Source organism: Dermacentor silvarum, chromosome 3 (genome assembly GCF_013339745.2).
Source record: "Dermacentor silvarum isolate Dsil-2018 chromosome 3, BIME_Dsil_1.4, whole genome shotgun sequence".
Lineage (NCBI taxonomy): Eukaryota > Metazoa > Arthropoda > Arachnida > Ixodida > Ixodidae > Dermacentor > Dermacentor silvarum.
The window spans coordinates 64179939-64193411 of record NC_051156.1 but is presented as its reverse complement, the minus strand read 5'-3'; the positions used below and the strand labels follow the sequence as shown (position 1 = coordinate 64193411).

The 13473-nt window shown below is 45.3% G+C and overlaps 1 protein-coding gene across 1 annotated transcript; it reads left to right on the top strand.

Moving 5' to 3' along the window:
- The first annotated feature begins 2044 nt into the window (after positions 1–2044).
- On the top strand, positions 2045–8850 carry LOC125944248 (uncharacterized). Its single transcript, XM_049664592.1, has 2 exons — positions 2045–2221; positions 8510–8850. The coding sequence occupies exons 1-2, from the start codon at positions 2045–2047 to the stop codon at positions 8828–8830; spliced, it is 498 nt and encodes a 165-aa protein (XP_049520549.1). The 3' UTR covers positions 8831–8850.
- The last annotated feature ends 4623 nt before the right edge of the window (positions 8851–13473 follow it).

The window sequence follows — 13473 nt, the reverse complement described above, 5'->3', positions numbered from 1 at the left end:
GCTAGTGCTAGAATGCATAAGAGAGCTTGTCAAAAGTCACCAACAGTTTGCTTCCGCCAATGAAGTCAACTCCAACTTGTTCCTGGTCACCTCCGGCGTCCCACAGGGAGCAGTACTCGGCCCGCTACTTTTTATAATTTACATTAATGATCGCCCCGTGTGCATCTATTGAAACATTCGTATATTCGCGGATGGTTGTCTAATTCACCGTTCCATCACTAATTCCCCTGATAAACTAATTCTTCAGTGCGAACAGAGAAACGTTGACATTTGGGGTAAAGCATGGCTCGTGGTGCGTAATGCTCAGGAAACATCCCTAATCTCTTTTTCATAAACGACAGGAAAATTAAACTCATACGGTGCACGCTTAATGGTGCTGTCATTTCTTTAGCAGATTGCCTCAGATATTTAGGACTTGATATCAGCCGCAATTCCACGTGGTCACCTCGCATCATGCACATCCCAAACAAAGCTATCCAGACCATTACCCAGCTACGACATAATGTCGCACTTCTCCGCCCTTCGTTAAGCTATTAGCCTATCAATCTCTTGTAATACCTAAGTTGGAATATGCATGCGGGATCCCAAATCACAACCTCAGCAATACCCTCGAGTCGCTACAAAATTGTGCAGTCAGAATAATGTTTTCGGACTACTCATATTAAACGAGTGTCACTCAAATAAAATGAAAAACTTATCTTCCCGAACTAGACGGGCGCCGCAGAACAGAACAACTTTGCATTTTACCTTTATCATAAACGCTGACATACCCTCCTTCCCGACAACACACTTATAAAGCCAGTAAACCGTCTTGCAAGCCGTATCAGCCACCATAAAATAATGTATCGACCACGTGGTCAGAAAATTGCTCATCTTCATTTCATATTTATTCAAGCAGCCATCCACTGGAATAATCTTCCAGTCAGCGTCATTGTTCATGCTGATTCTGCGCGTTATAAGTCTGCTATTGAATCCACTGAAACACTTGCCCGATTGCATCATCGGCTCGCATTTTTTTTACCACGATTCCGACAACGTCAATAATGCGTTTATTGAGTTGTCTGCCTTTTTTTCTTGCCTTGTTTTCACCTAGGAATTTGTTACTTCAACATTTTGCATGCACTACGTTCAATATTTGTCTATTGGTATGTTTAATAAGTTCCGGCGTTTTCGTTCTTGCGTTGTTCTTTTTGTTAACCATTCTATGTGCCAATTATAATGTGTCTGCATTTTTCGTCCTTGTTCTTTTTGAACTCATTTCAGTGCGTACTGCATTAGTATTGTGTTTCTGCTTATTTCAATACTCGCCCACCCCGCATGTAAAACCCCTCCAGCAGGAGTACTTGAGGTATTCATTCATTCAAATAACTTTATTGAGTGCCCTGCGATTTGGTGGGGTGGGCCTAGACCCCGCCTAGGCTTCGGCCAAGGGTTGTTGGCCCTTGGCGGCTTCCTCGGCTCGCTGGACGGCCCAGAGTTGGTGCTGCAGGTCCGAGCTGAGCAACGCAGACTCCCAGCGCGCGCGGAGGCTGTCGCTGTTTGAGGCTGCATCACTGTTATTGTGTGTTGTTAATAAATAATAAATAAATAGTGGGTACGAGCCATAAGTAGAGGGCGAACGAAGAAACAAAAGCAAACTGGGATTTAAAGCTTGTATATATGCATTAAAGCTTGTTTAAAGCTTGTATGTATTAACCATGTATTACCAGTTTAAGTTGGATCAGGATATTTTTTTCTTTGTGTCATCTTGCACAAAGATTTCTGCCGCTAGCGTTTCGTTTTGCATAACATTTACGATAATGTGATGCACAGCGAACATCAAAGAAAGCCACGCAGCCACACCATTCGTGAAGGATTCGATAAGTTCAGCGACTTGAAGGTATCGCGTACACAACGCGCATATATAAGTATCCATTCTCTATTTAAAATAAATCATTGTTTAACCAGAAGAGCGTGGCTGCGTGCGTCTTGTCTTTGCATTTCGCGTGGGGTTGCGCCGTTCGCTTCTCAAGAAGAGAAGAAGGAAAGCTCTTCAGCAGCCGCCATGGAGGTGACATGCTTGGATTCCAATCCTGCAGAAACGGGCAGCAGCAGCAAGACAGCCGAACACTCTCGATCTATCACGAAGCTCTCGCCCTGCGCCGACGCCTCTGTCGGGCCACCAGCGAACTCAGCGCACGGAGATGGGAGCAACGACATCGCCGTGCTGCCTCCGATTGCGGTACGTCCATCCTCAAGCACCGTCACAGAGTTCGAGAAACACACGGGGAATGTAATGGCTGAGGCCGATAGCGGTGGGCCGTAGTATACGACGTTATAATGGCACGAAACTTAGCGGTAGCTCAAGTTCCTCACGGGGATGCATTTTCTCGGTGTCCATCCTATGCCACCGTTAAGCGCAGAAAGTTTACCTAAGTTATGCACGTGTTTGGGTCTTTAATAACAAAATTCACGTGGTTTTTCGTCTGTTGCTAGCAGCTACTGCTACTTGCTTTGCGCTTAGTCTCAGCAGAAATAGATTTTAGGCACCTTAGTTACACCTGCATACTCTAGCGTTACCTTCCAACTGACGTTTCTATTTCTTAGCTCCTGACATTTTTTATATTTTATATGCTGGGGTCATATTTGACAACTTCATAACTACAACACTCTGCTATAAACATCTATTTGAATATTCATTCCCCGTTATTGTAGCCATCGGGGCCAAACATTATAACATTACGCCACATCTGGCATAATGCTTCATATGAGTAAATGAAATAACGAGTAACATATTGCGCTGTAGGGATTGTAATGCTTACTTGAATCTGATCTCTCAACATTGCGCAAGCATTTCTGAACGTAAATGAATACGTTTATCCCGTATATCAACGGCGCGTTTCACGAAGTTTTCGGTATGTTTTATTTCTGTGTTTGTTGTACAATTTTTTGTTATTGACGTTTATTTAGTAGATGGCAGGATTGAGTTTGATGTAAATCATCACATGCTGTCCTATTTAGGCGCATTTTTTCCATGCCCATTCCCTATTGATTATCACCTTTCCTGCGACATAAATGAGCGTTCCTCAAAGGCTGACAATCGCGGTCAGCTAGTTCATCTTCGCAAATGTTTTCTTTGGTAAATGGCCATGCTCGCCATTCCGTTGTTCTGCCAAGGACTGGGGTCCCTTGGGCAACATGTAACGTTTCCATGCCTTCATTTATCGAGCTCCAATGCAGTCGGAAAACCGACAACCTGGTTGCTATAGAGGTCGACATGCTGAGAGGCCAGATCTTGTTGCAGTTGTGTTCACTTCATTCTTCCGTCGCCTCGGCTTAGCGAGCGTCGTCGCCCCAGTGTGGAAACCAAGCCCAAGGTCGCGCGTGTGATCGAAGCCCTTGGCTTTCAACATAACTTCTCTATTTTCGAATGGCCGACTTGTGGCTTCGCCTTTTCACTTTGCAGGATTTGAGCGCACGTATTGGCTGTGTTCCAATACTCGCCGTAAACGGTGAAGTAGACAGCTAAGCGGACAGTGGCAATCTTAATTCCTTGTGTAATTCTGACGAAGCTAGCAAAAACAGCTTCACGGAAATAGCATCAAATTCGGAAACGATGCAAGCTAAGTTGCTGTCTAAAGAAAATGCCGGCTGTGCAGCACGCTTGGAAAATCGATGGTAAGGTCATCTGCGCAAAGGAAAACGTAGTCACGCTTTTGTATGCTCTTAATGTAAGCTACGTTGTGTTTTTCAAGGGTTCTCGCACACTAAGATACTATATGGGCTTTTCTTAGCTTTTTCCTGTCGCCGCGAGGTGGCGTCACGTCGTAGAGGCGCCTTCCCATCGTCTTCCAGATGGTAGCAGACAAGTGCAGATACATGGGCTCGAAGCTGCCTCCGTAGCTGTCTACGTAAACTGTCTCCGACGCTGGCCAGAATTGGAACACATCCAGCGCTTCCTGCTGACCACCGGTACGGAGATGCAGAAGACACGAACCAAGCCATTTTTTGTAGGCATTGTGCTGTTCTAGTCGACACGAACCATGTCGTTACTTTTTTAGTCATAGCTGCCCTGATAATCATTTTTTTGTGTTGTCGCTCGTGACTTCTTATTGCCCACCTACCTTCCCCCATCGAGTGCCTACATTCAACGCATTTTATCTGATTCTTCCCAGGGCCACAGACGCGTTACTCAGTGGAGTGGGTTTACATAAAAAGTAATAGTTTAGAAAAACTGTTATGGCAGCAGGCAGGCGATTCCATGCACAGCTTTTTATAGGCAAAAAGGAAGCCAAACACTGACTGGCCCAGAAGTATGGTACTCCTATTTCTTATTATTATTAAATTATGGGGTCATCATCATCATCAGCCTATATTTATGTCCACTGCAGGACGAAGGCCTCTCCCTGCGATCTCCAATTACCCCTGTCTTGCGCTAGCGTATTGCAACTTGCGCCTGCGAATTTCCTAATCTCATCATCCCACCTGACTTTCTGCCGTCCTCGACTGCGCTTCCCTTCTCTTGGTATCCATTCTGTAACCCTAATGGTCCACCGGTTATCCATCCTACGCATTACATGGCCTGCCCAGCTCCATTTCTTCCGCTTAATGTCAACTATAATATCGTCTACCCCCGTTTGTTCTCTGATCTACACCGCTCTCTTCCTATCTCTTAACGTTACTCCTAAGATTTTTCGTTCCATCGCTCTTTGTGCGGTCCTTAACTTGTTCTCGAGCTTCTTTGTTAACCTCCAAGTTTCTGCCCCGTATGTTAGCACCGGTAGAATGCAATGCTTGTACACTTTTCTTTTCAACGACAGTGGTAAGCTCCCAGTCAAGATTTGGCAATGCCTGCGGTATGCACTCCAACCCAATTTTATTCTTCTGTAAATTTATTTCTCGTGATCAGGGTCCCCTGTGAGTAATTGACCTAGATAAACATATTCCTTTACAGACTCTAGAGGATGACTGGCGATCCTGAATTCTTGTTCCCTTGCCAGGCTATTGAACATTATCTTTGTCTTCTGCATATTCATCTTTAACCCAATTCTTGCACTTTCTCGATGAAGGTCCTCAATCATTTGTTGTAATTCCTCTCCATTGTTGCTCAATAGGACAATGTGATCTGCAAACCGAAGGATGCTGAGATATTCGCCGTCGATCCTCACTCCTAATCCTTCCCAGTCTAAGAGCTTGAATACTTCTTCTAAGCATGCAGTGAATAGCATTGGAGAGATTGTGTCTCCTTGCCTGACCCCTTTCTTGATAGGTATCTTTCTACTTTTCTTGTGGAGAACCAAGGTAGCTGTGGAATCCTTGTAGATATTTGCTAAGATATTCACGTATGCCTCCTGTACTCCTTGGTTACGCAATGCCTCTATGACTGCTGGTATCTCTACTGAATCGAATGCCTTTTCATAATCTACGAAAGCCATATAGAGAGGTTTATTGTACTCCGCCGATTTCTCGATTACCTGATTGATGGCATGGATATGGTCCATCGTAGAATATCCCTTCCTGAAGCCAGCCTGTTCTCTTGGTTGACTGAAGTCAAGTGTTGTCCTGATTCTATTGGAAATTATCTTGGTGAATATTTTATACAATATTTTATACAATTATGGGGTTTTACGTACCAAAACCACCATCTGATTATGAGGCACGCTGTACTTGGGGACTCCGAATTAATTTAGGCCACCTAGGGTTGTTTAAGTGCACATAAATCTAAGTAGAGGGGTGTTTTCTGCATTTCGCCCGCATTGAAGTGCTGCCGTCGTGGCCGGGATTTGATCCCGCGACCTCCTGCTCAGCAGCCGAACACCATCACCACTGAGCAACCAGAGCGGGTTTACTCCTACTTTTAAATGGTGGTCTGTATGTGAGTACACATGAACTTGGCCTGTAAAGAGGGTATATGTTAGACTGTCGTTGGTGTCAAATATGCTTTGAAATGTGCACAAGCGAGTCATACGGCGTCGATTGGAAAGATGGGGGAGGTTTAGCGCCTTTTTTATGAAGCAATCACAATCATGAGCTTGTCGTGAGAATCTAAGTTTTGTTTCCCAACTTGGCATAACTGCAGGAGTATTCTGAAAAGACGATCTTAATTTGTGATTACTTTAGAAGTACATTAAGCTCTGTTACCGATACATTGTACAGAGCGTACTACAATTGGACTATTTAATATGCCTGCAAAATTATTTTGCAATGATTCATTTTCTCTGACTGTCACAGTTCTATCCCTCTCCTTCATATACAAGAAACACGCGGTATCACATTGGTGCTGCTTTTCAAGTGTTGCTTCCCGTTTCAAATATACGGTTATCCCATGAACATGGCACACACAGTCGTCCTGAAGGGTTTACGGGTCACTGATTCCAACGGTTTTGTTAATTCCTCCTTTGTTAGGGCATGGGGATTCTTATTTATTGGATCACTATGTAGGCCGCCAACTACTCACAGAAATTTCAAATTTGTGCTCATGTGCCCACGTTTCGCGGCATTTCAGCTTTTCGCATATCCCATGTCCCGTCAGCTTTCGTGGACCACAGTAGGTACTTCGTTTTCAAGTTACTGCGATTGAACGTTGCCTAAACTTTATTACATGATCCCGACATGCAAACAGTCGACGTTCGTGAGCCACCTGTTCAATTCCGTGACGGTTGAACGTGCTCATTGCTGTCGCCGTTACCCATTTCGTCCATTGCACTTGATTTGTTTTCTGTCTAAGATAAATTTTGATATTCGAGCTTGAAGCTTTGTGGTTCATGGCCAGCTCGCGTAATTCTTGGAAACTCCAAAGAAAGATAGTCAAGGATTTTTTCTTGCAACCAACTGTCCTTGAATTATACCGAATAACATATACAATTGCACCTATCACTTGTGTTTGTGTCTTTACGAGCACGCGTATGATAAATTAAGCCCACCTACCACTGCGCTAAAATGACAAAGCTGCAGAAAAACATTTCAGCACAACTCATCCCACAATTAAAGCCAAACTTAATGCAATTAGCATTGCAGCAATGTAGCAGCACAGTGTATTGCCAAATTCCTCACTTCTGTGTAGTCGACTCCAATTTCGTGTTGCTAACATCTTCGCTTCTCCGTAGCTCGACGCTCCTTACTCAATGCACGCTTTTGTCCTATTCTGTTCACTGCACTTCTATTTCCACCCTCAGCTGCATTTGAAGCTCTCTCTTCTACTTCTGTATTACTGACTTTAATTTTCTGTTGCTGACTTGTTAACTACTTGTCTGATAGTCTATCTAGGTACGTTCCCAGTGGCGCATACCGATTCTGGAGGATTGGACAATAATGTTCACGTGCATATTTTCACATTCCTAGTTTCTCCTGCTCAGTTGCACATCCCCAATGGTCCAAGTTGTCTATTCGGCTACATAAGCAGTGGCACATAGCCACTCGCCGAACTTAACGTGACAGAGCTTAGATATGCACAGGCATACCAAAGAGGGCATGAAGTCCTCAGAGAACGCTAATCACACTAAAATGACTGTAGGTAATGAAATGTCTCTAGTCAGTTGCTGCTGCAGTATCGAGACAGTTTTTGGCGCACGTGGCATGCTAGTTGTTTGTTGAAAGCGTAGTGTACCGGAGTTCTGCAGTGAACTGCCCTGCAAACAAAGCTTGGTGCCAAGTCTGCAGCGCAAATGAGCATAATGTACGTCATTGTTGCACAGCGTGGTTACACCACACATCTGCCATCACCTTCGCCTATGGGCTAGCGAGATAGTGTGCACTGCTCTATGCGGACCAACGACGCCGACCTATATGTGATGCGTAATAGTTATATAGGAGATGACCAGCGCAGAGGCACGTGATTAGTGTTCCTAGATTAAGTCAGGTACAATTTGTACATGTGCGAAAAAAATGTGCCACAGCATGCACACCCCTGGATGTATTTTGAGGCTTGCATTTCATGACTCGCGTCACGTGGATATTTGTGTCCACAATGCGCACTGTTCTGTAAGTACAGTCGGCAGCAAAAGAATGGAACAAGGCGCAGCAAAAAAAAATCGCGTTGGCAGAAGAGGCGCAGCGAGGTTAAGCCATTGGATTTCAACCGACATGCCTAGGCTGCGAAGACAAACACTTGTGGCATCTGTCGTGCACACACCTTTTCTCACATTTGTTTATTTTCAACACACACCTTTCAGCCCTCTGAAAAAAAATGTGTTTTTTCTTCATTACCATCAGTAGCTGCCCACTGTTCTGTGCACAACGAAGGCAACCCCGTGTGATGACCAATTATTCTCCTTGCTTGTGGTCTCTGGTTCTAGCATATAGGATGCCAAATTTTCAATTTCATCTGAGCACCTAATCCACTGATAATGCTCCGTTACAACGAAATTGTGCGTCGAGCTATATTAAAGTCACTATAAGGCAATTATGCACGTTCGGCAGTGCAAGAACGTCAATGAATTTTCAAAAAAAACGACTGCGTTTCTCGTGCCAATACCCACTCGAATGTCACGCAAAATTACAGCCCATCACATTTTTTACCACTATATTTCAGGTTCAACCTGTCCCCGCAGCGACGCCCGATCTCGCGCCGAGGTTCGGCGCGTGCAATGTGTGCCTGGGTGTGTGCGCCGTGTTACTGTTCGTGCTATCGGCGCTGTTCGCTGGCATGATGACCTTCCACACTTTCCGGCGGGTCGAGTTCGTCAGCAGGCTGCTGCAGGAGGTCGTCAACGAGACAAGGCGGCTCGACATGCGTGCGGCCGCCGCGACCCTCGATGCCACCACAACGCCGTTGTTAGGGATCGATCCCGCCAGCAGAAACGCAGATGACGAGGGCGTTGCAATAGATAACGGCACAGGCGTGTATTTTTGAAGACTTAGCCAGTGACACAGTGGAGCTATCTGTAATTCTTAAATGAAACGCCACTTCGAATTCACTGTCTGCGTGCAATCAATGAGAACAATGATATTGCATGAGAAGTTCCGTTGCCGTATTTCGGAAGATCATCTTTGGAAATACTTAAGCCCGAACCACGAGGAACGAGCTTCCGGCAGGTTTTCGGCGTCGTCCGGTGTAGTCAAGAGCAATGGTGACGCTGGTGACAGCTGTCGCTAGAAGCCGAAGTCTGTCCATGCCAGATCATGACACCGACACCCGATGCGGCTAGCAAAGCACGAAAGCCGGCCAATGACATGTGGCGCAGGCCGGTACCGAGGCCGAAACTCCGTCGGTAACTTGTTACTCTGCGATGCGCCTTTTCGTTTTGGTGAGATTTGACGTTTACATAGCCAGACGGCATTGCTGCGTAGCAGCAGAAGCTTTGATGTGGGAGAGTTGGTGCGACATACTTGAAGAAAAAACAGCACAAGAGAGACGAGGACGAAAAGGAGACAAGCACAACAGACGGGCGCTAACTTCCGACTAAATTTTATTTGAAGAAACAAGGTTTACATACATGAAAAATGAATTGCACCACCATGACGTCATGAACTCCCTATCGCATAAAAAAAAGCCAATCTCTTTGTCGGCAAGTGCCAAAAATGCCATCCGCACCTTTAGGACACCAAGTTTTTGGCACGTTCCGGAGATAGACTAGAAAGATAGAGTCTAGAAGCTTTTATATTGCGAGGGTCGAGGGCATGTGCATTAGCTGCCCGTCAGTGGCACCTGCCGACAAAGAGATTGCCTTTTTGATGCGATGGAGAGTTCATGACGTCACGGTGGTGCAATGAATTTTTTCGTGTATATAAACCTTGTTTCTTCAAATAAAACTTAGTTGGAAGTTTGCGCCCCTCTTTTGTACCTGTCTTCTTTTCGTCCTCGTCTCTTTTGCGCTGTGTTTTTTTCTTCAATTGTGTACCAGCGACAGCATTCTTGGAACACAGCCGAGCACTCCGTCGTAGCATTATGACATAAACTCTGTCGCCAGTAGACGCCCAAAAGCCCGATGCTAGTCATGCGAAATCTTCCGAAAGAGGGATTTGGCGATATACTTCTTGTGTCTAGCGCCGGTCGCAGGGTATTTATGTGGGGAGGGACAGCATTCTTGGTGCACCACAGGATACGCTGTCTTAGCTTACTGGCTGACACTTTGTCGGCCATGGACACCAACGTGTCTGGTCCTAGTGAGTCGAAACCTCACGAATTTGCAACTGTCCTCGAAAGTGAAAATTTCTGCCGTCGTCGTTGCCGTCGGCGGCACTCAGATGCTCCGTTTAAAGTACAAGTGCGATATCTTGTACTTGCACTTGATACTTGGACTTTATAAACTAGAAATGCGCGACTTATGGTGTAGGTGCGAGCGAAAGCTTACGAGGCTGAACCGATAAGGATGGTCGCTTGATGCGGTGGTGTCTTGCACTCGCAAGAGAGGAAGACGAAGAGGGTGCGCGCCCTCTTCTCGGGCGCGCGGAGGAGGAAGCGGGTAGATGTGCGCATGCGAGGGGGCAGGTTAGTGCACATTTCGGGCGGAATTCACTAAGAGAACTTACGAAAACTTTGGCGCGAAAGAATCTTATGTAGAAAGCGCATTCAGAAAGCTATAGCTGTTCGTAAGATCTGCAAGCTCGCGATGCCCGCCGCTGCAAAGACGAACACTGTAGTCGAAAAAATGTTTGTATTTAACGGTAGCACGGTTGCGAACTTCAGTACTTGCACCAATAGTTAGCTTAAGTTGATTTACAAAACTCGAACAGTCGTCGCAGCTGCCAACGTCAGAAGCAATTGCTAAGACAATGGGTAGCAGTCATCCGAACATTAGTATGTCTGCGCAGCTCAAGCTCACGCGGGTAAGAGTTGGAACTCGCTGTTGTGGCCGATTGGCCAGAGGCAACAACTGATAGCCCAGGATGGCCTGTGCTTATGTCTCTGTGGCGGGCTCTGATTTGTCAATTCAAAGTGTATTGAGAAGTTTTAGTGCGTAATTGTATTGGCCGTGCGCTGCTATTGAAGGCAGTAACATTAACTCTGTGCCGCGAACTTCTGCTTAATGTCTGATAGGCTGTGCATCTCTATGCAAGCAATAACCTGACTTTTGATACTCGCAATGACACTCTGTTGGGCTGTAGCAAATAGAAGTGTAGGGTCCGTCCCTGTCAAACATCAGGTTTTTCATTTATGGGCTTTGTGCACTTTTATACTTTTTTTCTAGTGTGAACTTATCCTCTCTCGTAGGACTGTGGATCACTATTTTTCCAGACGCTTTTGACGCAGGAGAACACATTTCGGCAAGTTGGTTAAAATTCATTTTAAGGAATGCGCAAAAAAAGAAAACACGGACAAGAAAGAAGATGACAAGAGGGGCGCTAACTCGCAACTGAGTAGTTAATTGAAAATAACGCATATTTTATACACGGGCATGTCACGTGCACTGCAAAAGCGTTATACAAAGCCAAACGTGATATGTAATCAGGAGCATGCTCACACAATCCGGAAATCACATTATGCGCGCATGATTGTGCCTAATCTCCGTCACGTTTTTGAAGGAAATCTCATTCACTCTGTGTTAATGACACTACAGGGTGAGCGATGCACACATGTTTTGATTTACAAATACGGAACGCATTTACTATTTCCCTTATGAGTGGATTACTACGGCGGTGAATGATAGTGCATTTCTCAAAGCAGGGTTCGCAGCCACATGTGCCGCAATGCGCTCCCATGAGCGACATGCCTATCATTCTTGCTGCCCTTTGATGCTGTTTCACACGACCGTTGAGTCCGCGGCCCGTCTGCGCACTTGCGCATGATAATGGCAACTGGTACACCCCACCCGTTCTAGAGGGAACAAATGCGGACTGGTGCTTACCATTTTTCGGTTTTTATATTGTATCGTAAATAGCATATAGACGTAAAAGGACAGAGATACACACAAGGCGCTAACTTTCAAGAACAATTTTATTTCGAGGAAAGACGCGACTTTTATACCCTTATTTTTGCACAAGCACGTGTCTACTGACAAGCTTACAGAACCACATGATAGTATAACACACTTGCGGGGTCAACAAAAACGATTTGACGCATGCGCAGGAATTCCAACTCCCTCGTCGGTAGTGACATGGACGCTTTGCTATTACAAGCATTGTCAAACTCTTTACTCCGAACACTTTCAGTGATAAGACAAGTTAATTCCCATTTGATTCTCCCGATAATATTTGTATCTTTAAAACATGGAACGCATCCGCACTTGCGCCAATGAATTGCGAGACAGCCATCCAGCGAAGGCTTGCTAACGTTATTAGGGTGTTCCCTAAGCCTTTCATTAATACATCTGCAGGTTTGTCCCACATAACTCTTTCCATCGGCCAACAGAACTCTGTCAATAACACAGGTCATATAGTTAGCGTAAGTATTCCTGTGCTTCTTTTCACACACCTACTTTATTGTACCATATGGTCTTGTTTTTGCACGCAAGCTGATAAGCTTGTTGGAGTTGAGAATACTATGGTAATATTTCCACAAGTCTTATCTTCTTCAGGTTATGCGATAGGCGGTGGATGTATGGAATTACGGAGAAATGTTTCTTTATACCCGACTCTTCGCTAGCTGATGTCGAGAAACTAGTCTCTCCTGACTGTTGCTCTGAGCAGCGCTTCAGCAATCGGCACAATGAAAGTATTCGGAAACCTAGCCTCACCCAACCACGCTAACTGTTGCTGAAATCTAGAAGACGTTAAACGAGGGCAAGACTTTTACAGTGAAGCTGTATATGTCTGGGCTGAACACTCGTGGTCCGACCACAGGCACCCTCCGGCGGAAATAAACCAATCGAAAACCTTCCGAAACGCTATCGAAAACTCTCGTCTCGTTCACTTGGTATATACGAAAATTGCCACGGAAGGGTGCGAATGTATGACTAACATGACTGGTAGGTCATGACATCAATACATCATTTGCTCGTCAGTTACGTCATGGTTAACGATAATAGAATCACGTGTGGCGCATACCTGCATCGCAATGAGCCAGGGACAAGAAAGAAAGAAAGAAAGAAAGAAAGAAAGAAAGAAGAAAGAAAAAGAAAGGAAAGCCAGTGATATGCGCGTATGAGCCAGGGACAAGAATGAAAGAAGGACGGAAGGAAGAAAGAAAGAATGAAAGAAAGAAAGAAAGAAAGAAGATAGAAAGCACGTGTGGATCATACCGGGGCCGCATATTGGCGCTTGAAAATTTTCAAGGTGAAAATAACAAACATATTTCTCTGCGCCCCTTTTGATAGCTCGGAATGAGCAGTACTGTAGGATAACAGAGGCTTGTTAGCTCTAGGTTGGCAATACCTGAAGGTGTGATCCAAAGGATCAGACCTGCCATTGGAGCTCCCAAACGTCCTTTTTAAGCGAAGCTTATAGGCTCACAAGTTTCAGCGGTGGTGGGTGGTGCCCACGGTTGAAAAGTGGACCGATCCTGGCGATAGTGCAGAAAAGGTCCAAGCTCATTGAACACATACCAGGGACAAAAAACTGTCAGCCCTTCCACTGGGGGTAGAGATGGAAGGCCAGCGCCGCTGTACTATGGTGGGA

Excerpts from the sequence above, each read along its gene's own strand:
- LOC125944248 (XM_049664592.1), top strand. The coding sequence starts at position 2,045 with ATGGAGGTGACATGCTTGGATTCCAATCCTGCAGAAACGGGCAGCAGC. Across the intron at positions 2,222-8,509 it reads CCGTGCTGCCTCCGATTGCG|GTTCAACCTGTCCCCGCAGC; the intron begins GTACGTCCATCC and ends ACTATATTTCAG.